Source organism: Vairimorpha necatrix, chromosome 4, assembly GCF_036630325.1.
Source record: "Vairimorpha necatrix chromosome 4, complete sequence".
NCBI lineage: Eukaryota > Fungi > Microsporidia > Nosematidae > Vairimorpha > Vairimorpha necatrix.
The window spans coordinates 329,731-355,311 of NC_088819.1; the positions used below are offsets into that span (position 1 = coordinate 329,731).

Below are 25,581 nucleotides of genomic sequence, written 5' to 3' on the forward strand. Positions count from 1 at the left end.
TAGACTATGTCTATTATATGTCAAAAGATTAAATATTTTATTACATTTAAATTTATTTCAATTTTGTTTGTTTCCGTTGAAAAAGTAATGACGTGTCCAAATCAATGTATCATTCTAAATTAAATATATCATAGAATATATCTTTTTATATATATGATATATATCTTTTTTTATATATAGTATGTTTTTTTTTCATTTCATTAAATACTTACAATATTCTAATAATTCTATATTTTCTTCACATCTATTCTGTAATATATCTTCCAGTCTCTTTATTTTACTCTCTAATTTCTCTTTTTCTTCTCTTTCTTGATTATTTTGTCTCTCCAGTCTTCTTATTTCTTCTCTCATGTTTTCCATTTCACTCTGCGCTATACATTTAAATGCGTCAGATCTCTGTTCTGACTCAAAGAGATCTTTCTTTAGTGCTTTTATATGACTTTTAAGTCTCAGTTCTGTAGATCTCAGTCTGTCTAAGTCATTATCTTCTATAATATTATTATTTATATGTTGACTATTAGTCAAGAGTGTTAGAGTTTTGTCGTAGTCATTTCTCAGTCTAGTGTATTCCCTTTCTTTGATTTTGTAGTTATTATTCTGCATCCTTGAGAAAGATAATTCGCTTAGTACTCTGTCATAGTCAGATTTCTTAATAATAATTGTCTCATCGCAGACATTATCCTTACTCCATTCCAGAGAGGTGTCATTAGTTTTAGATGTATCATCTTTCAATGATGTATCATCTTTATAAGTTTTTATGTCATTTAGTTCTATGTCATCTGATGATGAATTAAATATCATAGTAGACATGTTACTTAAGGAATCTGAGATATATTTGACAATCTTCTTAGAGCTCTCCATGGGGGCCAAAAAAAGTCAAGAAAAATAAAGACATATAAATATTTATTGTATTACAATACATATTTAATATACAATATATTATACTAATACATAATATTGTACAATATAATATTATAATTATATTATATATTATATATATATTTTATTATATATTTTTATTATATATTAGTTTGGTTTATCTTATCTTTATTTCTATGTCTTCATATTCCTCAATTATGTTCTTTATCCATCTTATTACTCTCATCCCCCGTATTATTATGTCATAATACACTTTCTTAATATCAAACATCCACAAATGTCCATTATTCTTATTTCTAAGGCATAACTTACAAGGCACTAAGATATTATACCCGAGGACTATAAGACACTTAATACATATAATATTAGAAATAAGACATGTACAAGAGCGGGTAGTATAAGTAGACCCAGATCTCCTTACATTACTAGTGGGATAATTAGTAGAGAAGAGCTTGATCTTACTATTAGAAATCAAGACAGATTTCATAGACTTAAAAGAAAGATATTTACAACAAGATCTACATTTTAAGGAATAAACATATTTAAAACTAGACTTATTATATTTCATACTAGAAAAAAAAAGAAGCAAATATTTATAATAAAATAAAATTATCATAAAATATTATTAGAATATTATTATTAGTAAATATTATTAGAATATAAAATTAGAAAATATTAATACTATGTAATGTGCAGGATAATTTATGATACAAAATCTAATTTATATTTTTTTAAGTAAATTTTTTTAAGTAAATTTTTTAGAGTAAATTTATTTAAGGTTATTTAAAAATAGCATAAAAAAGTTTAATCCAAAGGGATGGACTTACTATGTCGAGAATGAAAAAACAAGAACACAAACCTGATCATATATATGAGACGGAGTGGTGACCAAATATCACAGAAAGTACATCAAAAAGAGGGATATAATAAAATCAAGTCTAATGAGGAAGCCATGGGGAGGATTTGAAAACACCCTCTCTTTTAATGAGAGGCGGAGAAGGCGAAAATAAAGCATAATAACACCACATCTAAAAAGACAGAGTGGCCAGACATATTAAGAAATATATAAGAAAAATTAACTCTATATAAACAGGGCTAAAGGCATGTTAAAATAATCCCCCACGCTGGACTACAAGAGTGAGATCTCTTTATAGATCAATACTCTAAAAAACAAAGCTTCAAATAAAGAACAGTATGCCAGAAATTGAGCCTAACCTTTTCAATATAAAAAGGTAAATAATTAAACTCTAGTAAACGAAAAGTTAAGAAAGTATGATGTCTTTGCAACGAACTGGGCTTAATATATAGTTTTAAAACAGAAATAATTCCCTACGTAATCACTTGGGGCGGTATAGTGACTAAGTTCCACAAATCATATACCACAAACTTGGCATCCCTAAGAAGGTAGAAGCGCACATCCAGATGATCACGCTAAAGAAGACTCTAGAAAGCATTTCTCTGGACTACCGAAGCCGATGTGGAAAAGACTATGGAAACGAGAAGCTACCTACAAGCAGGAGACGCTAACGCGGAACCTATCCTTGTTAAACTATAAATATAAACTACAATAAGGATACCCTAATTAAATTCATTTACTTACTACATTACAAATATATAATTAGATAGTGGATAATTTATTTGATCTTCTTATTTGGCTTCTTTTTCTTGATAATATTCCCTCTATTAGTATTCTTATTTATCTCCTCAATAATCCGCTCTACAAAATCCTTCTTCTCATTTTCTTTATCTTTCTCTATCCCTTCCATAATCTTCTTCTTTTCTTTCTCAAATCTCTTCTCTGATTCCTCAGGAATATCTTTAAAAATACCAAAAAACTCATTTATAAACTCTTCATCCCCTAAATACTCAATATCTGTCTCTAAATACACCACACTCCCTTCTGTAACATTTTTATCTTCTGTCCAATACGAACAGTAAAAATTATCCACTTTGTATTTATTACAAAACCCAACAATCTCTTGTGAAATATTTCCATAATAAGTGTAATTTTTAGTTTTAGTAATAGTAAAATATTTACGGGCGAAATGTTTATTAACATTTCTAACATTATTAATATAAAAATTGGGAGTTTTGTAATTTAAAAAAGATTTGAAGATCAATTTGTCAGTTTGGTCAGTGAAAAATAACTGGGTGAGACAGAAATCCTTTTTAAGTGTAATTATAGTGTACATTAAATTGAAAATTGAATTGTTTTTTGAGAGGATTATGGATTGGTAGATTGAAGGGTAAAGGACTAAATTGTGAGAGAAGTTTGATTGGAGGAAAGAAGAAGTTTGAAGAATTTTTTGACGGGTTTGTCTTTTACGAAAGAAAAAATAGGCAGAAATGATAATTATAAGACAAGGGAGCCACATTTAGGGGGTAAGTGAAAAATAGTTTAACAACATATAAAATTAGTACAATAAGAAGAAAAAAGGTCAAAAATTATTTATAGCAAATATTAAATATACTTGTATGTAACAAATATTAATATATACTTATATGTAACAAATATTAATATATACTTTATTGTAATATTTACTTATATGTAATATTTTTAAATCGCATTTTTATTTATAAATCTTTCTCTTCACTCTGCTTAGATGATAATTTACTTTTTAATGTTTGCATCACTGATTTCAAGGCACTCTCGAAATCTTCTTCTTCTTCTGCTTTAGTTTCTTCTTTAGTTTCTTCGTTTTTTGATTCATTTTCATTTTCTTCTAAATAATGTATAATTTCACAACTAATTTTCTCTCCTATAAAACTCCCATATATTTTATACACAAGCGACGACGCTTCACCACTAAAATATTTCTCAATTTTAGTTTCATCCTCACCCAACACAAATATAACTTGTGTCTTTTTACTAATATCACCATTAGTATAATAAAAACATACATTCTTATTCTCAATTTTCAACTCGTCAAACTGGCCAAGACTTTTTAATTCATTATTAATTTGTATCTTGAAATATTCAAATGGTTTGATTAAATACACAGAATTGTTCTTTTCAATTCTTAATTCGTCCATGTTCATCAGATTATTAATTTGTTGGGAGATTGGTAAAGGTTTGTAAACATCTTTGGATTTTTGGGAATAAAAAACTAGATTGTTTTTTTTTGTAATGAAATGGAATTTGGAAGTGTCAGAGGATTTGGAAAGTTTGTTGAGTTTGTAGGAAACGAGAGCAAAGATGTGGATTGTGAAGAATAAAAAGAGCATTTTTGAGGGGTATAAAAAAATAAGATATTAATATTTAAACTAAAATAATTACATGTATGAAATAGGCAAATGATATAAATTAGAAATAAAAAAATAAAGGAAGAAGAATATTTAAAAAGATTTTTAAGGATATTTTTTAGATGTATTAAGGACAGAATAAACACAAATATGTACATGCCAGACAAGAACTATGCCAATTTTTTACAAACATTTCCTTCTTATATTATCATTCTATGCTAAAAAACTCAGAATGATATATCAAATTAAAGCTAAGAGGTTTTTTTTTAAAAATATACAAATACTTAACTGTGCAATATTGATTTTTAGAAAATAAAATTTTTTCTTAGAATATAAAAAGATTCCATTTTATAGGTAGAATTTAAAGAAGAAATTATAATTTTCAAGAACACCTTAAGTACCATTTAAATAAAGAAGAAATATAAAAGTCAATGAACCGCAGTGAATCTTCATATATCTATTTATAACACTCATTTGCTAGATATTAAAGGCTTAAACATTTTTTTACTACTTTTTGTGGAGGTTAAAAAGTTCTAAAAAAACATTTCTTACGATATTTTATAGCTTACGTTACAAAAATAACATTTAAAATATGATTATTTATATACACACTTATACTACCAAATTAAATTATTGAATTCAATTTATTCTTAAATCTCCAAATTGAGCACTAAACACTATATTTAGTACGACCCAGCGAAAAAATGGAGCAAAAAATGGAGCAAAAAATTAAAAAAAAATTTATATAATAATTAGATAAAATATCTATAAGTCTACAAAAGTATTAAAAACGTCCAAGTCTTTTAAGGACTGTGCTAAGTTCTACGAGTATTTGTCCAGTTTTATTATCATATTTATTAGATATATTAAAAAAAACCAGAATAGTAGTAAAAACGTATAAGCCTTCATTAAAAATCGATCCTGTAAATAAATTTTATTTTTATGAATCTTAGATTAATTAAAAATTATTAAAAGAAATTGTATAAAAAATAAATGATTGAGCCAGAAAATTTTTAAACATTAGAAAAAAAAAATTGTATAAAAATCATTTTTATTAAAGAAATTGTATAAAAAATAAATGATTGAGCCAGAAAATTTCTAAACATTAGAAAAAAAAATTGTATAAAAATCATTTTTATTAAAGAAATTGTATAAAAAATAAATGATTGAGCCAGAAAATTTCTAAACATTAGAAAAAAAAATTGTATAAAAATCATTTTTATTAAAGAAATTGTATAAAAAATAAATGATTGAACCAGAAAATTTCTAAACATTAGGAAAAAATTTTATTGGTATTTTATCCGATTACTCCGCGTATATGATCATAATTTCTTGATAAAGATCTAAAATTATCTTTTTCTACACTATCATTTTTATTATTAATACTTTCTATTCTCTTATAATTCCTAATATGTACCTTTTCTTTGCAATCAATATCATTCTCATTGCTAACCAACTTAGTATAATTGTTATCTCCAAAATCATGATAATTATTTTTGCTTTCTTTAAAAATAAATGGTATCATTCTGCTAAATCTATTGTCTCGTTTCGTATTTTTGGTATCAGTCAGAAAATTATCGACTAAAATGTTTTCAGTGGTGTCTGTTAGTGTTGTTGTAAAACAAAGATTTAATAAATAAAAAAATATCATGGGGTGAAATTTGAGGGGTTTTTATACTCAATTCTAATGAAGAGGTTTTGAAAGAAAATATTGCAGTAAATATATATAAAAGTGTTAATACTCAACGAATATTTAATTCGGAATTTTTAATAATTATTTTTTTTTGTAAAATAATCATTTAAGATATCTGATAGTATTAACGTGATATAATTATAAATTACAAAAGAATAATATTGTACAAGATTGATTCGTTTAATTTTATTTTTCTTATACTTTATCATATCCTATACAAAAAGGAGAAATTACTGATAAGATTGTCTTTTTTGATTTTTTACTAATAATCATTGCAAAAATATCTTTTATCAATTTACCTACTATATACCTAGCTAGAAAAAAAATTGATTTTAAATGATAATTTACTTTGAATTGTTTGATAATTGGATTCTAATTATAAATCACAATTTATAATTATGCATTTATGATAAGAAATAGCATATGATACATTTCAAGTATATGAAAAATAATATATTTTGATATTAACAATCGACTTGCAAACCAGTTTAGGGTAGAATTATAATCTAGGTAGTAAGAAATATAGTTATTAAGTATGAATTAATTTTATTCATTAAGAAAGCTAAAAACCCGTAAAATCAGAATATCTGTAATTGGTTGTATATAAACAATATTCAGTTAGCAATCTAATTCATTTTATTGTACGAAGTTATATATAAAACTTAAAATTTATAAAGTCTTTAATAAAATTATACTTAATCAATCAATTCATTTAGAAAAAAAATTTAACTTTCTATTTAACATAATTGTGTTGTATTTTAGCTATAAAATCTAAACAAAAAAAAACAAATTGGTTATATGTGCAAAGATAATGCATTAAATTATATATATGGCGTTTTCAGGAGACAACAAACAACAAATAAAAGCCTTTTATCAGTTAAATTATGCTTTAAAATAGTAAAAGAATATTTGCATCATATGTTTATGATTTTAAACTGCCAAATCTCACATTATTTCCCCGAGAAATAATGAAATGAAAATTTTAATGTAGTTTTATAAAATAGAGTATGAAAGATAGTATTGAAAAATATTTAAGAATGTACTGTGCTTATTATTATAACTAAACATTTTATAATTATAAAATATGTAAATAAAAAATAACAATAAATTTTTACCCATTCAGAATACGGGATTACAACTAAAAAATTGAACATTGATCAAATTTTAATAGAAAACGTATACGTCATGTTAAGGATCAAAATAGTAGAAATCTGCAATGGTCACAGAAAGTAAAAATTTAAAAAACAAATAAGATTAATCGAACATTCTACGTAATTATATCATCCAATAGGTTTTTTTTAATAATATTAAAATTAGAAATATATTTATTTAATAAAAAGATGATTTTTAAAATTTCATATTTTGCATATTTTTAATACTGTCAAATATTAGAAAAATTGTGTCAAGATTAAAAATTCTGAATACAGAAAAATAAAGGAGAAATAAAAAAATAAAGGAGAAATTTTGAAAATCTTATAAAAAATGTTTTTTACATATAAAATTAATTATTTATTTAATCCCTTTTATGAAAATATCTCAGAACAATGAAGCTCTCTTAGACTATCTAGATATTCAAGGACGAAAAATAACATGGATAGGAAAAATTTATAAATTTTTATGTGTAATAACTTTGGGTATTTTACACATTATTTGTGGCATATTCCCAAATATAAAAATCTTTCTGATATCCAAAGAATGTAAATTGAAATATTCTGACTGTGTTTTAATATTTAACAAATATAAAAAGGTCGATTTTAGATATCTTAAATATTACAATATACCAAAAAACACAGATTTACAAAAATATCGTAGCCTTTTAAATTATATAAAAGACTATAAAGTCAAAGTTTTAGACACAGAATATGGAAGATTTATTTATAATCATAAACAAGATAGATTTGTAATATCAAAATTTTTTTTTAATGAAAAAACCAAATTACAAAATATTTTTGATAATAAAATAAAACAAACAGACGAAGAAGAAAATATTGAAATATTTTGTAAAGATATTTTATATGGGAAAAATCATTATAATCTTAGGCTTAATTCATATTTGGATATTTTCATTGAAAATACATGTAACTTAACGGTTTTTATTAATATTTTTTGTACAATTTTATATATAAAAATTGATTACAAAATCTACGCATTTATTGTTTCTTTGATATTTTTTTATGGGCATTTTCAACAAATTTATACTGAAATTAATATAAAAAAAAATTTAGAAAATTCCCAAAATTCTAAATATGTCATGACGTTTAGGAATAAAAAATTTACTTCTGTAAATACAAGTGATTTGTATCCTGGCGATTTGATTTGTATAAATCCCTGTAAGGAACTTTTTTGTGACGCTGTGCTTTTAAAAGGAGATGTCATCACTGATGAATCCTTTTTAACAGGGGAAAGTGTGCCAATTTGCAAGTCATCAAGTCAAAGAAGCGTGATTTACTCCGGGACTAGTATTTTAAGAAGTATTAATGTACCAAATAATAGCGAAGATACAAATTCCGAATCTTTACAGAGAGTTTTAAATCTTTTATCTTTAAATACGCCGAGCAATTTAGCCGATTTTGCATTAGGAGTAGTCGTAGGTACTGGATTTAATACTTTAAGAGGGAAAATAATGAAAGACATTATAAATCCGAAACCCGTACATATAGATTTTTTAATAGCGGCTTATGAAAGTATAAAACATCTGGCCGTGGCTTCGTTTTTGGGGTCGTGTTTACTTTTTTATTATTTAAAAATTCATTTATTATGGGATACAAGCCAGTGTTGGACGTATGCTCTTGATCTATTTTTTTCTCTTGCATCTCCCACTCTGTACGCTTCGTTAAATATCGGAATGCAAATATCAAATATAAATTTAAAAAGAGAAAACATTTCTTGTTTGAATTTAGAGCGAATTTATTTGGGAGGCAATGTAGAAGTCGCTATATTTGATAAAACGGGTACTTTGACCAGTGATGGTATGGAACTTATTCTTATTGACAATTGTGTAAAAATTATGAAAAATATTAAAGAAGTTGATGAAATAACGCGAATCGGACTAAGTGCTTGCCATTCAGTCTACGAATTAGAAGGAAAATATTCAGGAGATACTTTAGATTTGGAAATGTTAATTTTCTCTGAATCGAAACTAAAATATGACAATAATAATGTTAGAAAAATTTATATAGGTATAGACAACGAAATACAAGGACCATTTCTAAAAGAATTTGACAATGAAAACGAAGTTTTATTCTATAAAGATAAAGTCGGCGATGACGAAATTATAGACTATAAAATAGATAATGATAAAAATATGAAAGAAGAAAAAGGCGTTGAAGAAACACTATTTAATAAGGAGATCACAATTTTAGAGACAGAAGATTTCACTTCTGAGTCACGAATGATGTCAGTTATTGTATTTGATGGCAAGAAAAAAATTTATTTTTGCAAAGGATCTCCTGATAAAATTGGATCAATGATAAAAAACAAGCCAGAATTTTATGACGACAATGTACGCGATCATTCATTGAATGGATACCGTGTGTTGGCCATGGCATATAAAGATTTATCAAACAATGAAGATTTGAAATTTCTATGTTTTATAGTATTTTCAAATAAACTTAAACCAGAATCTTGTCACGTCATTAAAGATCTGCGCAGTGCGGAAATTTTAACGAACGTCTGTACTGGTGACAATATTTTGACTGCTATTTCTGTAAGTAGAGAATGTGGAATTATCGATGAAAATACTACAGTTATATTTCCAGTTATAGATGATAAATGTAAAACTATTTATGATGTAGAATGGGTTTGTTTTGGGGATGGAGATATATATTTTGACAAAGCAAAGTTAGAAGTTTATAAAAATAATTATAAAGAATTTTCAGATGATTTTGTCGTTGCATGCGAGGGTGCAACTTATGAATTTTTTTATAAAACTCATTATAAAAATTTTATTTTAGAAAAAGGTAGAGTTTTTGCGCGATTTTCGCCCGCACAGAAAAAAAGTCTTGTTGAAGATTATAGAAATTTAAATAAAAATGTTTTATTTTGCGGAGATGGGGCGAATGACAGTGGTGCTATAGCAACGGCCGATGTAGGAATAGCTTTGGCTCAAAATGAAGCGAGTCTCGCATCAAGTTTTTGTGCCGCTAATATTGATGCTGTACCCCTTCTTATTAAAGAATGTAGAAATGCTTATGCGACCTCTCTAGGTAGATACAAATTTGTGGTCATAACAAATTTTCTTGTTTATTTTAATTTGCTTTTTTTGGTAATCAGGAATAAGTTTTTTACGGATTTCCAATCGCTTTATTTGGATATCATTCTAATTTTCAGCATTTCTTACTACTTAACTAATTTCAAAAGATCAAAGTCACTAAGTGTTAAAAAACCAAACGGATCATATTCTCAATTATCACTTATAAGAAACCTTATACATACTTCTCCTATGATATTATCTAATCTTTTAATTAATTTACTAGAAAACTCTTACCAAACTTTGAAAAAATCTTCTAAATCTGGTACATACATTTTTTTTATAAACAGTTTTCAGAATATTTTTATTGGATTGATGGTTTCAGACTGCGCTCCTTTTAGAGAGGGAATATTGGCAAATAGGAAATTTTTATTTGTGTCGTGTTTACTCGGTTTTTTTAATTTTTTATTGCTTACAATGTCATTCATGTGTCCAAAGATGCTACAAGAATATTTAGAATTTGAAAAAAATAATATCTATGATTTTATTATTATTACCTCTATAATAATACTCAATGGATTATTTTGTCTTTCGGTCTATACATTTAATAAGTTAAAAAAATAAACAAAAAATTGGTTTATTAAAAATTATGTTTATGGTAATCATCTATCATCTTTTAATAGTATGTAATGTAGTTAAGCATTCTTTATTTGTTTGTTTTTATGCAACGTCATTAATGGCGTGTGTGTATATTGATACGTCATTGTTATGCTAGTAGAATTTGCACAAACTATTACTATAAATTTGACAAAATGCTGCAATACTTCAATAAAAATTAAATTTAAAGTATAACGCCTATTTTAATATAAATAGAAAATGTATATTATCCCCATGAAAAAGTTTTTTCAAGCTATTGGAAATTTATCTTTTAGGTTTTTTCACATAATGTTGTCTAAAGATAAAGATTGTATAAAAAATCAAGCTATATCGCCGTACTCCTTTTCTCATGTATTTGGTATTCTTGCTAATTGTGTAGACAACGAGACACAGAAGCAAATGTTAAATATACTTGGATTTCCAAATGATATCGATGAGTATAATAAGAATTCGAAGGACTGTTACGACTTGATAGTGTCAGGCAGTAAAGAGAACAAAGAAAATTTTCTGGTTAAAAATTTTATATTCTACAGAAATGATGTCAAAATTAGGGAAATCATCAGAAATGACTTTTTTAATACAAAATTAGTCTCATTCGATCCAAGCAATATAAAACAAGAAATTGTAAATTTTAATAATTTGATTTCAAAAGTTACCTACGGTAATATCCAGAATGCTTTGGACACACTTTCTCCAGATATTCCTTTGTTAATAATGAATGTTTTACACATAGATTTGACTTGGGTAAACATATTTAGGAATAGTGGACTTAAAAAATTTAAAAAATTAAATGGGGACACTGTTAAACAAATTATGATGCATCAAATTTCAGATTTTGATACATATGAAGACGAGAAGAAAATTGCTATTAAAATGCCATACAAATATTCGAATTTGAGTTTTGTTGCTGTTATGCCAAAAAATTTATTAGATTGGGAATTAGATTCTGTAAATAATTTCTCCGAAGATTCTTTCAACGACATTATTTCGAAAATGACTCGTAAAATAGTCAATTTAAGTTTTCCTAAGTTTAAATATGAGTATAGTATTAATTTCGATGAGCATATTAAGGATTTTGAACTAGATATTATACTTAAAAATCTAAAGTTGGATAAAACAAATGATATTACAATTAAGCAAAAAGTGGTTATTGATGTTAATATGAATGGCGCAATAGCGTCTGCCGTAGGGTTATTACATTTTATGGATTCAGGAAGAGTCCCTAAAGTAACATACTCGTTTGATCAACCGTTTTTCTGGTTTATTGCACGTCATTCTGAGGACAAACAAACCAACACTCCTATCTTTATGGGAAAATTTTTAGGGAATAGTTTAAATTAAATTATTTGCAAAAAAATTATTTTATGTTTAAATGTAACAACAAAAAAATTAATATCAACAAATTTCTATTGATTAACAATATTTAATATAAAAAATACGATATTCTTCATATGTAACTTTGCTGGTATAACCATAACGAAGAACACATACATGGATTTGAGATGTCAGCAACAACTTGAAGCATTATTTGATCTATCAATATTGTAAAAAAAACTCGCATGCATATGATGGTTTAAAATATATGCCGGTTATGGTCCGATTTGTTAACAAAGAACAATGCTTCGGCCTTTTTTTCATTTACGTTAAAGTCAATTCCGAATTAAAAATAATAAATCTTACTTCAAACAAAATATATATTTATTAAAGATACAAGTATATAACGCTTTAAGAATAATAGAAGCAAAAGGAAGAACAAGTATTGGTAAATTATACAAATTTTGCGCATCAACAAATCAGGAATAATCTCTCATTTATCACGTGAAATATCACGGTAACTATTACGATTAAAAGTATAAAAAACGTCAGAGCAAATGTTCGTTTTAAACTTAATTAAATTAAATTTTTAAGGAACTAAAAGTTCGAATGTACAATTTTCTAGTATTTCTTACCACAGAAAATTTAAAAAGAGCTATTTTCGCAGCTTATATATTTACAATTCAAATTTGGAACGGAACGCTTACGCTTTAGGATACATTTAGTTCAAAGATGTGCTATCCCCAAATTAAAATTTGTAGTATGTATAAAGCATAATCGGAAAAGGTGTATTTTTCTCGTTATTATTAATTTTTTGATAAAAATCTATTTTTTGTATATAGTTTCCACATATCTAAATTAATGGTTAAGTTCTCGACTTACCCCCCCCCCCCACCCCTAAAAAAAATAAAAAAAAATAAAAAAAGGGGGAAATTTAAAAAAATTAAAAAAAGGGGAAAAAATAAAAAAAAATAAAAAAAATAAAAAATTTGACCCATAATGAGAATTAAAGAATTTAGAAAACTCATCTATAAAAAAAAAATGAGTTAATGCAATTTTTAATTGCAAAAAACATTTTGAGGGTCCCTATGTGCAATAAATGCAATATACCAATGACTCAAAATCGGACCAACACTGAAAACTATCGTTGTTATTCAAGACGTGATGGTAAAAAATGTTCTAACAAAGGAACCATAATGAAACAAAGCGTTTTTAAGAACTCAAAATTGCCTATTGAGGATCTTTTTATATTGCTTTGCGAATGGGTAAAGGGTTCAAGTAATTTGGCCGCCACGTTAGAACTTGATATAGGTAAATGTACGGTATCAAGATGGTTTACGCGTTTTAATAACGCCGTGTACGTCTCTTATTCAACATATATAAACAATCAAACGATTGGCGGCGTCGGTTGTATTGTTGAAATTGATGAAACTTTACTTGTAAAAAGTAAAAACCATGCGGGAAGGGTTCTTCAATATCAAGTATGGGCAGTTGGAGGCGTTGTGAGAGGGGATGCAAATTCTTTTTTCTTTGAGATCGTAGAAAATAGAACAAGAGCTACTCTTGTTGAATTAATTACAAGAAAAATTGCTCCGGGGACCACAATTGTGACAGATTGTTGGCGTGGATATAGTGATATTCAAACAATCTGTGTAGAATATGAGTATCTACATTTGACTGTGAATCACAGCCAAAATTTTGTTGATAATATAACTGGTGCGCATACTCAGACTATAGAGGGAATGTGGTCGGTTATTAAAAGAGAACTAAGAAAAGGCGGAACTAGTCATGGTACTATTATGAATCTTGTAAGAAAGATTTACATTAACAGATTCAAATTAATATATCGTGAAAATCTATTAGATAAAATGTTAGAATTTTTTCAAATAGGTAATTTTAGTATTGTAGCTTATGATATTATTCCTGAAATAGACTTTACAATTGTGGAATAATTTTTTTTGTTTTTTTTGGGGGGTAAGGGGGGGTTAAGTCGAGAATTAAACGTTTTTTTATTTTTTTTTATTTTTTCCCCTTTTTTTATTTTTTTTTATTTTTTTTAGGGGTGGGGGGGGGGGTAAGTCGAGAACTTAACCAAATTAATATTGATTAAAGAAAAATGATATAAGCTATTGTCAATGCGTTGTATTATTTGTTTATGATTAATTAAGCTAAATGGTGCATTTTCTCAATATATAACATGGAGGCATTATCGATCACCTTTTTTCACACCTACTATTTTAACTTTCTTCTAAGAATTACACGGACATGTGGCGTCCTTTGTGGTCTTCTATGGTATTCTTTGTAAAAATTTCTTTGCCATTCTTTAAGCTCGTAATTTTGATGATTTTCTTATACTAAGATTTTATGTTCATAACTATTTTAGAACTTCAATGAGTAGCCAATAATAAGACAAGATATGTTATAAAGTTTAGATAATAAATACTATTGAAGCTTTTGCATTATATACTATCGTTTTAGATGATACTTATGTATATAAGGATAAGCTTCGACGATTTTTTGTTCAAAAAATGAAGTTAGTAGCTGATCTTGAATTTTTTAAGCAACAGTTCAAGATATAGAGCAAATTTAGAAAGAGATTTAATTTAGGTCATTTTTATAGTATTGGAGTCTATATGATAGTATCACTGAAGTATCATTGGTGTTTTTTTTGCTATATATTCGAATATTATTACATTAATTTGTACTTTCAATTAAATTATAATCGTTCTATGGATTTATTGCTTGTTTTAATTTAACTAATGCATTTTGCATGTAACTGCGAAAGATGTTTTAATTTTTATATTATTTTATTATAATTGCTATCTGAATTATCAAAAAAGCATTTAATTAATTTTTTAGATTTTATGTTAACCATTTATTTATTAAGGGTTCTAAACCCTACATCCCCCCTCCAGACGGGTAGTCTCTCCATCTTCTAAACAACTCTTCCTTATCTCTTTCAAATCATAATGCCTCTTTTTAACAATTTTACCATCCAGTAGTCTCACAATATATGAATCATTTTCACTTATAGCTACGATCCTTCCGCGACCCGTGAATCTTCCCTTGTCTGTTTTCGCACGTGTACCTAAATTTTCTCTCCTAGCGATTCTTACCTCTTGGCCTACTGTAAATGTCTCTCTGTGTCTTCTCTTGAACCGACCAGCATATTTTCCATTTTCATCATTTTCAATTATAACTTCAGCAGTTTGATCTCTCCACGCTTCCATCGGCGTACATTTTATTGCTGTATGTAGTGTATTATTATATCCTTTGATTGCTCTTTCTATCTTTTCAGAAATATTCCCATCATTTTGCTTTATCAATGTCTCTCTTATAGTTCTGATGCATCTCTCGATTCTACCATTACTCCTATGAGCTTCTAAGCCCACTTTCCTATGTTTAATATCATTAATACTACACCATTCTTTAAATCTATTACTTACAAACTCTTTTCCGTTGTCTGTCACATATTCCTCTGGAAATCCATCTTCCCTTATCCACTTTTGTAATACCTCTATAACTTCACTACTCTCTTTACATCTCAAATTCGAACCCCACAACCTTCTAGTAAAGTAATCAATACCCAGTAACACATACCTATTCTCTCCACCTATGTCCATTAAATCCAACGCCACTTTCTCCAATTTCTTTCTAGTTACTACGAAATCACATCCTCCTGTGTTTTTCCTATTGTAATCCCACATATTTCACAATTCTTAATTACCTTATTAATATGATCTTTCGTACCAGGCCAATACCATCTTTGTTTAATGTTATAATAAGTGCCTTTGACCCCTCTATGGTTTAACTCCTCATGTACTCTTGTTATTTCATGTTCTCTACTATCTAGGCTCAATATCTCTTTCACCTCACCTGTGGGAAATTCCCAATACTGTTTACCGTCCTTTTCTTTAATATGTTTCTGCTTTTTTCCCAAAATTTGTTTTTCGATCACTTCTTTTCTCTTGTTGTCCTTTTCTTTTTGTTCATCCGAAACTTCTACCTGATCATACTGCCTACTTAACGCATCCGCATCTGTCATCAACTCCCCTTTCACATACTCTATTGTAAAGTCAAACTCTTGTATCTGTTCTACCCATCTGTTTATTCTGTTATTATTGAAGTATGGCTTATTTCTGATCTCTGCTAATGCTTTATGATCCGTCATCAAATGAAATTTCCTTCCTCTCAAATCACTTTCAAACTTCTTTATTCCAAAAAACACCGCCAACATCTCCTTCTCACTTATCGTATATCTTCGCTCGGTAGGAGTCAACATTTTCGATGCCCATTGTATCGGAATCCACTCACCCTCTTTATTTTCTTGTAATAGAATTGCTCCGATTCCCGTATCACACGCATCAGTTCTTACTCTAAATAGCTTTTTTCCGTCCGGAATCTTCAACTTTTTCATATCTCTCAAGCCTTGCTTCATATCCTCAAAAGCTCTTTCCATATCCTCCGTCCAATTCCACTTAACATCTTTCTTTAAAGCCTCAGTAAGCCTTACTGTTCTATACGCATAGTTGGGAATAAAGTCTCTAAACCAACCAGTTAGTCCTAAAAATCTTCTTAACTCTCTAACATTCTCAGGTTTTCTATATTCCAATGTCTCCTGCTTTTTAATCTCATTCGGTCCCATGACCTCCCCATTAATTGTTACTCCCAGCAACATCACCTCATCTTTTTTGTATTGTATCTTTGTTTGGTTTATTCTCAACCCACACTCTTTAAACTTTTTAATTACCCTCTCTAGTAACTCGTCATGCACTCTTACGTCTTTACCATGAATAACTATATCATCCATATATACTTCCACGCCTTTACCTCTGAATTCATCTAAAACTCTGTTCATTACTCTCTGCATTATATGAGGCGAATTCTTAAACCCCATAACCATACTATTCCATTCGTATACTCGACCATTCACTTCAAATGCTGTTTTGTGCTTATGGTGCTCCTCAATCTCAATATGATAAAACCCTTCTTTTAAATCGATAACCGTAAATACTTTTGACCCCTGTGTGGCTCTCATAATATCCTTAATTAACGGTAGTGAGTACGGGTCCTTGTCAACCAAATCGTTTAACGCCATCAAATTGCTTACCAATCTTACGTCCCCATTTGGTTTTTCAAGTGCTCTTATTGGACTCCTCCACTCACTTTTGGAACGTCTTATAACCCCTCTATTTTCCAACTTATTCAAGTACTCCTCAAATTTCACCCTAAGGTAGTATGGCACATTCTGCCCTCTTTTCACAACCTTTTCACCTTGCTTAGTATTTATTGGACACTTCTCTCCTGTGAGATATTTTATCTTTTCTTCTGATTCTTTAAAAACTTCCGGATACTTTTCAATTAAATTTTCTAACTTATTTACTGTTTTACATCTTTTCCCTTCATTGTTGATAATTGGTTCTTTCTGTAAAACTTGTTACTTTTTAATTTTATATTTTTCCCTACCAGCTACACTTTCATGACATTCTCTAGCGTAATGCCCTTCTTTCTTACATATAAAACATTTTGTAGTTTCTCTGATTTCTCTTCTTTTCCTATACATCCTAAGATTTTCTTTTCTTTCTTCCCTAAACTCTTTCAACACTTTATCCATAATCTCTTTAATCATTTCTTGTCTTTCTTCTGACTCTCTCTCAAATTCTGCTCCTTTTTGTAAGCCTTTATAAATTTCCTCCCAACTGCTCCTTCCGTCACAAAAATTTTCAAAAATATAATCCTGCAAGTTCGCAGATGCCAAATCCATAACATCTTTCCACTCAACTTTCAATATTAACTTTAGTCTCTTATCTATCCTAATTGCCTCTTTCTCTAATGTTCTAGCCTCTTGACTACGGGACTCTCTTGTTTCCCTGTTCATCCTTGTGTTCGCCATGTTAACCCTTTTTTTTTGAGGGTTCTAAACCCTACATTAAATATTAGAAAAAATAATTTTCATGTATAAATATGGATCTCACGTACTTAAAATCTTCCTTTAATGAATATTTTAGAATAATTTTTTTGTTGAACTTCTGCTATATTATTTAAGTGACAAAGTAAGTTAAAATTACAGTACAGCATTTATATATCTACCCTATGTTTTTATATGATAAATACTTTGTAATCTTCTCCTTTTTATAACATTTTTGCAATGCAAAAATTTGAATCTTGATGTCAAATATTAGAAAATTTAATCTTACTTGGTCTTTTAAAAACTTACAGTTTTGATAAATAAATTATCTACATAAAAATTTTAGTTTTTATCGAATATTGATAACACATGACAAATAACAAATACAAATATAAATTACTGTTGATGTTTACAGAGCACATCTTGCTAGTTAAGATGGGATCACATAATTATTAATGGAATGAATCATACAATGAAACTTTTTTTGTTTGAGTTTTTTGGTGTCACATTATTTGATTATCATACTAACAAACTTGAACAAAATATTTATAGAATATAAAAAATCATTAAGCCACTTTAAAGCTATTTTTGAAAATTTATATTAGATGACAGACAATGCACGTTAGATTACACACATATCTATTTAAAAAGAAAACTATCATAGTTCGCTATGTTTTAAGTTCTAAACAAGAATTCAATATCGTTATATATTTATTTTAAAATACTCAATGGAACTGGACATGATTTTAATAACAACCAATAGTTTTTATTTTTAAAGAAGATTTCTCCTACTATACTCTTTTTTTAGAATAAATATGAGCAGATAACTTAGCTACTTTTTCTAGGCATATAAAACATAGAAAAGCCGATTGCACAGTTATTGTAGTTATAATTTGATTTTTTATTTAGAAAATTAGCAATAATATATTGTCGTATCCTAAAGACCACTTAAGCAACCATCATCTCGTTTCAGAATCCCTCACAATGTGTACACAAAAATCTAAATAATATTTTGAACAATGTTTCCAGTTAAATATTTTAAGAAAACGTTTATACAAATAAATGCATCTTCATTCAGACTCATCTACTGTTTTCAATATTAATATTTTAAAAAAAAAATACCCATGTTTGTAAAAATTATATTTTTTATATTAAGAATTACTGCTAATGAGGAAAATATGATATTTTCATTTAGAAATGGGGACTATAACGATATATTTATAGGATTAAATAGCAACATACCAACATCTGGATATTATTTTTTCAAAATTTTTGTATCTTGCACATATAGTAATTTGCTGTGTGAAGACAAAACATCAATAGATTCTCCTTTCGATACATATGATTTTATTAAGTGCAAATATGATGACGAGTTGAAAACATTTTTAGACAAAGCATTTTCCCACGATAATATCGACAAAATGAATTTTATTAGATGTAAAATGTTTTTAAAGGCTAAAATCAAACTTCAATCTTTTAGAACATATTTTATAACCAGTGTATTCTCGTTATATGGAAAAAACATAAATCAAGTATGTAATTCTAAAGTTAATTATTTAGATAATAACACTAGTCTTAATTATATAAAACTATATCTAAACAATACAAATTATGATGAATTGAAAAAAATCGTGCCAGAAAATACTGAGCTGTTTGTCGTTGAACAAATACGTAAGCATAAATGTTTAATTCAGGATTATATTCAAAGCAGAAGAGTTGATTTAACAAGTTTAAGCAATGATTTTAATCAGAATAACAACGTAAAATTTTGCGTTATAGATAACAATAAAAATGTAGAAAAAAACTATAGCAGTACAAATTTTAATATAATTGATGAAAAGGGCATCGTTTTAGACGTGGGAGAGGATAAACAATTTATAGATAAAGACTATATAAGTACAGACACTAATGGTATAAAACATAAATTTATTGAAATGAACACTGAGAATGAAAATAATATGTGTAACACAAATAAAAAACGAACACTTCATGTAACTTTTGGTGAAGATGAAGTGGTTACATTAAAAACTCCTAGTAAACAAAAATTTTGCAGTAAATTCTGCAAAACAACCAAGCAAAAAATTGTGTGTGTCTCAGTTTTATATTTAATTTCCCTCATAATATTTCTATATTATCTATTTAAATAAAATCTTAATCAATACTCGAGGTTAAATAAGTTTTTTCGGTTTACAACATTGGTTTGCTTTTTTATAATTTGTAAATGGTTTAAACATGCTTGTTTACAATCATTCGCATGTCTATTTTTGATTTTTTACATTATTAACAATTAGAAGTAATATTTTAAAATAAAAATGCATAAAATTTGAAAAAAAACATGTCATTATAATACGACGTATTTTATCAACACGCGTGTTGCTAAGTTGGTCTCAAGACAATAGTTTGTGGGCTTCTTTAGAGGATAGTGTTTTATTAATTATTTGTTAATTACTCAATGTCTCCCTTTTAAGGCATTTTGCATAATACTTTTCATAACGTTTCCCTACAAAATGATGCTTTGGGGGCTGGAACAATAAATAGAACAAAAGTTGTATTAGTATGCGTAGAACACATATTTGTAACATTTTTGTTTGATTTTCAAAATTTGTCAAATATCTCATTCGTTATAAATAATGCAGAATTCATTTTGTCTGTGATCCTGTGTTCAACTAATATTTCCAGCACGACACTTTTTTATAAAACACGCCAAATAAAAAGGAAGAACTATATTCGTGGGTTGACGTATTACTGTAAAACTTGAGCATACATCATTTGTTCATCGACTTTTAAAAATTTTGGCGCTACAAGGAAAATCGCCCTCCTTTAAAAAAAAATTTACCTAATATTTATTGAATAACTAAACATTATTGTTTGTGTAAAACAAAGGCATAAGGAATCGAATATTTTTTTCTATATTGACAATCTTTTTACACCAAGAAAATTTTTTATTAAAATTTAGCGATAAGATCATGATTTAATCCACTTCGTTTTCTATAATTATGCTATGAGTGAGACCAGAAATTTTAAATTTGATTTGATTGTCTACCTCGCTGCTTACAATTCTATTGCAATAATTTACTCTTTAATGCTCAGATCCAAATAGCCGTGACTTTAGAATATGATGAATATCTATCAGTTACAATGATAGTTTTAGGAAGTAAATGTTTTTTAACTCTTGTAATAAAGTTATATGTTTTCTGTTAGAAATTACTGTAACAAAAAATTTCGGTCCATCCCCTTTTACAAATACCCCAAGTAACTATTGTATATTAGGAGTATCGTCGTATAAAGACAACAGAATAATAATCACTAAGCCATTGCGTATGGCCGTTTTATCGACTTGTACCATTATATTTTCTCCCTCTATATTTCTATTTCTTAATGAGTCTCGCTTATGGTATCCATTAATATATTTTTGTATTAAATGTATCTTGACTCGGTTATTTTGCAAAAATTTAGCTTGATAGTTCGTGTAAGAAATGACCCGACAATATAAATACCTTATAATTTTTTTTAATTCGATGGTCATTTAAATATAATTTCGTGCTTTTTAAACACATTTTTTTTTACAATTTTACGTTACATTTATTCGGTTTTCCATCAATGAAGGATGAAACTCTAGCAATTATCATGTTTCAATGTGCTTACTTTGAAACAAATGTATGGTAGGCGTTATTACACTTAATTCTTCCCGAATGTAAAAAAGAGAACATTATTTTGAAACATAGAATTCCAAAGATCAATTTTTTTTTCTTTTCCAAAATTCCTGCTAGTATGAAGGGTAAGAAAAGGGGAAGGGGCCATAGCTTGGAAGATCGCCCCTCCTACTTATAAAAAGAATAAACAAAAAAGTTTAAAATGGGAGATTTTTTGATACGCTTTGGAGGAGGGGAGGGCAGGTTTCCTAGTAGCCCAATTATCTTATGTGCTTATAGTGTCTTTTTACGATTTGAGAATATGGTTGAATTTAATTTATCTTAAGCAAGCCGAAATGACATTCAAGATTTAAGGCAAAATAAGTACTCGTAGGTTTTTAATCTTCTTTTAAATTGATCTTGGTTTTTTCTCGTGCAATATGTAAATTTTTACTTATGATTCTAAAAATTTACTATATTTATGATTGATTATTGACACAATACATGTTTACATATAATTAAAAATAATGATATTTAAGTATATTGATTTTTATTGAAAGAATATTGACTTTTTCGTGAAATCTATTAAATGTTACAGGCCATCGACAATATTGCGCAAATTATCTTTTTGCACATACATAAAAATTAATTTAAGTTGACATTTTAAATAAAAAGCAACAACATTGTTAATTACATTATAAAATTTGACTTACTTTAATTTTTCTGTCGATCTATGCGAATCTTTGACAAAAATTATCATTTAAGAAAAAAAATAAAACATTTACGATTATAGAGGGTAAAAGTGGCCAATTTAGGTTTTTTTGTTTTTCATTCTAGTTATCTAATTTATCGTAACAAACTTTTAATGATAATTTCTTATTGTTTAATTAAAAAAATATATTTATAAATTGTTAAAACATTATTTATCCGCAAAAAATAATAGCTTCAAGTATCTGCGATGTAATATTGCAAAATCCATGATTTTGGCATATTATAACAATGTAAATTAGCTTGATGCAATTTTGGTTTTTGATGTTAATACTCAAAACATTCATTATTGTTAAGACTGAAAATACATCGAAAATGGTGTTCTTTTTTAAAATAAGGATTATTTGAGCAAATATTGTATGTTTTTTTTAAACATAAAAATTATCAAAATTTTTTAGCATAATTTATATGCGATTTTAAAAACACAATCGATTTCTAGACATAAAAAACCAAAACATAACTTTTATCTGAAATATTTAATTAATTTAAACTTTTTTGTAAGCATACATTCAATTTATAAATGAAGAAAATTTAATATATGTTTCGAGATCCGAAAAAGATAGGCGTGATGATAGATGTGAGTGCAAAGCCTAAACGTACTGGTTAATAAAAGCTGCGCGCAACTAGAGAGTCTTTATAATTTAGAGTTTAATAGATTTAATCACTTCATAGTACTAACTATGATAAATTGACTCACACGAAATATAAGAGAACGTGGTAAAACATTATCTATAATCTTTTTGAACTAATATATTGGGTTCTTTCATAAAAACATCTCTTAAGATATAAAAAAATTCTGAAAGCATACAGATAGCTGTAATATATCATTATGGCCTTGTCGTCGGCGTAAATATTTCCATCATCTATAACAACAAATAACTTTAGAGTAGAGTTGATAGATCTTTAGTGTCAAAAACTATTAGGTTATTTGATATTAAAATCCTTCAATAATATCAACAATGACTTTTATTGAAAACAACAATATAAAAAGACTTTTTCTGAGGTCAGAAATAATTTTTTACTAATTAAAAATTCTCAAACGTATAAATAAAATGCGACGGACTTATAAAGACCCCCAACATTAAAAAAAATTATAGAAACAAAAAAAAAGATAGTGAACGATATTTTTGAAATATTTTTTATTTTTAACATTTTAAGGTGGAAATATACAAACATATCGGGGAATGCACCATTATAGTAAATTTTGCACTTATTAATCATTTATAAAAAATCCTTTTTTATTTTTCAGGTATTCGTATAGTTTTCTTCAATATTCATTCTCTTTTCAAATAGTTTTCTAAGCTTGCCTTTTGATTATTTTAATCTTTACAACCCCAGTACTCGTGGTTCATGTGTTTTTGTTTTAACAGAAGCAATTTAAACGAAATTGTATCGCATTTTTTCTTATGCAATCTTGTTTTTAGTATTTTCAGGCCACGATTATAATATGATCGAAGTTTTTGTATTATTTTACCGCAAAATGTTGATCTTGAATTTTTTAAAAATAAAAACCTTAAAATTTTTCAGACAAGAAAAATAAAATAATATTTCGATCGCAAAAGGTATTTTATGGCCATAGAAATGTTGTAAGTTAAGTACGGTTACTGTGGCAGTAGATCTTTAAGAAAAGTATAACAAGCAAAAGCTTTTTACAATAAAATAAAAATTACATAGTAGAGTCTCTGTGGCTATGAATATATATATATATATATATATATATATATATTTAAGTTTTGTGTTTGCTTTTTATATATTTTCATTATAGATCTTATACGTAAAAAATGATTTTAAATTGCAAAAATATTTTCTTGAACAAAATCTTTCAATTTTATAATTTTTTTGTAGCTGCTTACCCATGATTTTACGAATTATATTATTTACATATATAATTAGTGCCACTCAAGAAAATATGTTATTTTCTTATATAAATAATGATATTTGTACAATATGGATTGGTTTAAATGTTCATTTACTAGTTTCCGCTTCAATATACTACAAATTAATTGTTTATTCTTCAGATTCTGATATAGTACAAGATGATAAACCAACTATTGATCCTTCCTTTAGAATATATAATTTTATTAATAGTAATTATGATCCAGAGTTATTGATATATTTAGAGAAGACGTTTTTCAAAGATAATCCATATAAAATGAAACTTATCAAATCTAAAATGTTATTAAAAACCAAAATTGATATAAAGGCATATGAAAAATGTTTCTTGGCTGCTGTCTTTTCTAAGGATGCGGTAAACATTAGAAGATTTTGGAGCACTGATGTGTGTGATTTAAAAAATAATAATATTTGTTGTATACAATTTCACTTAAATAATTCAAACTTTGACGAATTATTAAAAATTGCTCCAGAAAATTCCGATCTATTTGTTGTCAAAGTTTTAAATGAAATCAAGTCTTCGCTGAAAGATTAAGAAAAGGGTTTAGATAAAAAAATATGTCTGCGGGGTGCAGTAATATAAAAAAAAAATGAAAACAAGTATTGGTCCAATTGATAATGACAAAGATTAAATAGTACGGGCGTAGATGATCACAATGAGCATGTTTTTTTTAGAATTGAAGAGAACAACTTGACCAAAACTATAATTTCTTGCATTTTAAAGTTGTAATTCGATTTCTTTTAGCATTTTTATAACGCCACTAAAAAGAATTGGTTCCTTGACCGATCCATTCTAATAATTTCTTATGATAACTCTATCCTATCTCAGAAAACAGAGGAAATATCACAGGGTTCTTTTTAGGGGTACCGATTGTATATTGGATTTTAATTTTGTTTGTAATTCTATTTCGGGTTCTTTTTTCTGCGGAAAACACATGAAAAAGGAGGTTTAAAACAAAAAGCCTTGTATTATGTTATGTATTTGGTCTATACTCGTTTGTCGTGAATACGCACCATATTGTGTAAATTATACCAGTTCTATTTTGAACTTTCCTCGAATGTCTTTACAAGAATAAAAAAAAAATTTAGGTTTTTTAATAATTTATAACTATAGTGACCATTTGTAGGTATAAAGCTTTAATTGTGTATATTCATTTTGAAATTAATTTCGATTTAGAGAGGGGTTGATAGCTATAATATCATAATAAAATACACGTGTTAACATAAAATTTATGATAAGGCAGATAAATTTATTAAATTCAAAAAAAATTACATGTGAGAATTAAAGATGAATTAACATATTAACAATGTTTTTTAGAGGAAATTTGGTTGACCCCAATGAGGTAAAAAACAGAGTCGATGCTTTAACAACTAAATTAATCCTCTAAAATTTAAAAGTAAAGAT

The 25,581-nt window shown here is 27.2% G+C and overlaps 9 protein-coding genes across 9 annotated transcripts; 4 read left to right on the forward strand and 5 right to left on the reverse strand.

Annotated features, from left to right (window-relative positions):
* Positions 1 to 192: 192 nt before the first annotated feature.
* On the reverse strand, positions 193 to 861 carry VNE69_04063 (uncharacterized protein; the record flags this gene model as incomplete). The annotated part of the gene is made up of 1 exon (XM_065473308.1): positions 193 to 861. The coding sequence occupies one exon, from the start codon at positions 859 to 861 to the stop codon at positions 193 to 195; it is 669 nt and encodes a 222-aa protein (XP_065329380.1).
* Positions 862 to 1,036: 175 nt separating this feature from the next.
* On the reverse strand, positions 1,037 to 1,447 carry VNE69_04064 (protein FAM72A; the record flags this gene model as incomplete). The annotated part of the gene is made up of 1 exon (XM_065473309.1): positions 1,037 to 1,447. One exon carries the CDS (start codon positions 1,445 to 1,447, stop codon positions 1,037 to 1,039), a length of 411 nt encoding a protein of 136 aa, XP_065329381.1.
* Positions 1,448 to 2,513: 1,066 nt separating this feature from the next.
* VNE69_04065 (uncharacterized protein) lies at positions 2,514 to 3,254 on the reverse strand (the record flags this gene model as incomplete). The annotated part of the gene is made up of 1 exon (XM_065473310.1): positions 2,514 to 3,254. The coding sequence occupies one exon, from the start codon at positions 3,252 to 3,254 to the stop codon at positions 2,514 to 2,516; it is 741 nt and encodes a 246-aa protein (XP_065329382.1).
* Positions 3,255 to 3,453: 199 nt separating this feature from the next.
* On the reverse strand, positions 3,454 to 4,104 carry VNE69_04066 (uncharacterized protein; the record flags this gene model as incomplete). The annotated part of the gene is made up of 1 exon (XM_065473311.1): positions 3,454 to 4,104. The coding sequence occupies one exon, from the start codon at positions 4,102 to 4,104 to the stop codon at positions 3,454 to 3,456; it is 651 nt and encodes a 216-aa protein (XP_065329383.1).
* Positions 4,105 to 5,419: 1,315 nt separating this feature from the next.
* Positions 5,420 to 5,773, reverse strand: VNE69_04067 (putative SP-containing protein; the record flags this gene model as incomplete). Its single annotated transcript, XM_065473312.1, has 1 exon — positions 5,420 to 5,773. The coding sequence occupies one exon, from the start codon at positions 5,771 to 5,773 to the stop codon at positions 5,420 to 5,422; it is 354 nt and encodes a 117-aa protein (XP_065329384.1).
* A 1,567-nt stretch (positions 5,774 to 7,340) lies between these two features.
* VNE69_04068 (cation-transporting ATPase) lies at positions 7,341 to 10,628 on the forward strand (the record flags this gene model as incomplete). The annotated part of the gene is made up of 1 exon (XM_065473313.1): positions 7,341 to 10,628. One exon carries the CDS (start codon positions 7,341 to 7,343, stop codon positions 10,626 to 10,628), a length of 3,288 nt encoding a protein of 1,095 aa, XP_065329385.1.
* Positions 10,629 to 10,949: 321 nt separating this feature from the next.
* VNE69_04069 (serpin-type proteinase inhibitor 2) lies at positions 10,950 to 12,002 on the forward strand (the record flags this gene model as incomplete). Its single annotated transcript, XM_065473314.1, has 1 exon — positions 10,950 to 12,002. One exon carries the CDS (start codon positions 10,950 to 10,952, stop codon positions 12,000 to 12,002), a length of 1,053 nt encoding a protein of 350 aa, XP_065329386.1.
* A 7,005-nt stretch (positions 12,003 to 19,007) lies between these two features.
* On the forward strand, positions 19,008 to 20,030 carry VNE69_04070 (uncharacterized protein; the record flags this gene model as incomplete). Its single annotated transcript, XM_065473315.1, has 1 exon — positions 19,008 to 20,030. One exon carries the CDS (start codon positions 19,008 to 19,010, stop codon positions 20,028 to 20,030), a length of 1,023 nt encoding a protein of 340 aa, XP_065329387.1.
* Positions 20,031 to 24,138: 4,108 nt separating this feature from the next.
* On the forward strand, positions 24,139 to 24,711 carry VNE69_04071 (uncharacterized protein; the record flags this gene model as incomplete). The annotated part of the gene is made up of 1 exon (XM_065473316.1): positions 24,139 to 24,711. One exon carries the CDS (start codon positions 24,139 to 24,141, stop codon positions 24,709 to 24,711), a length of 573 nt encoding a protein of 190 aa, XP_065329388.1.
* Positions 24,712 to 25,581: the final 870 nt, after the last annotated feature.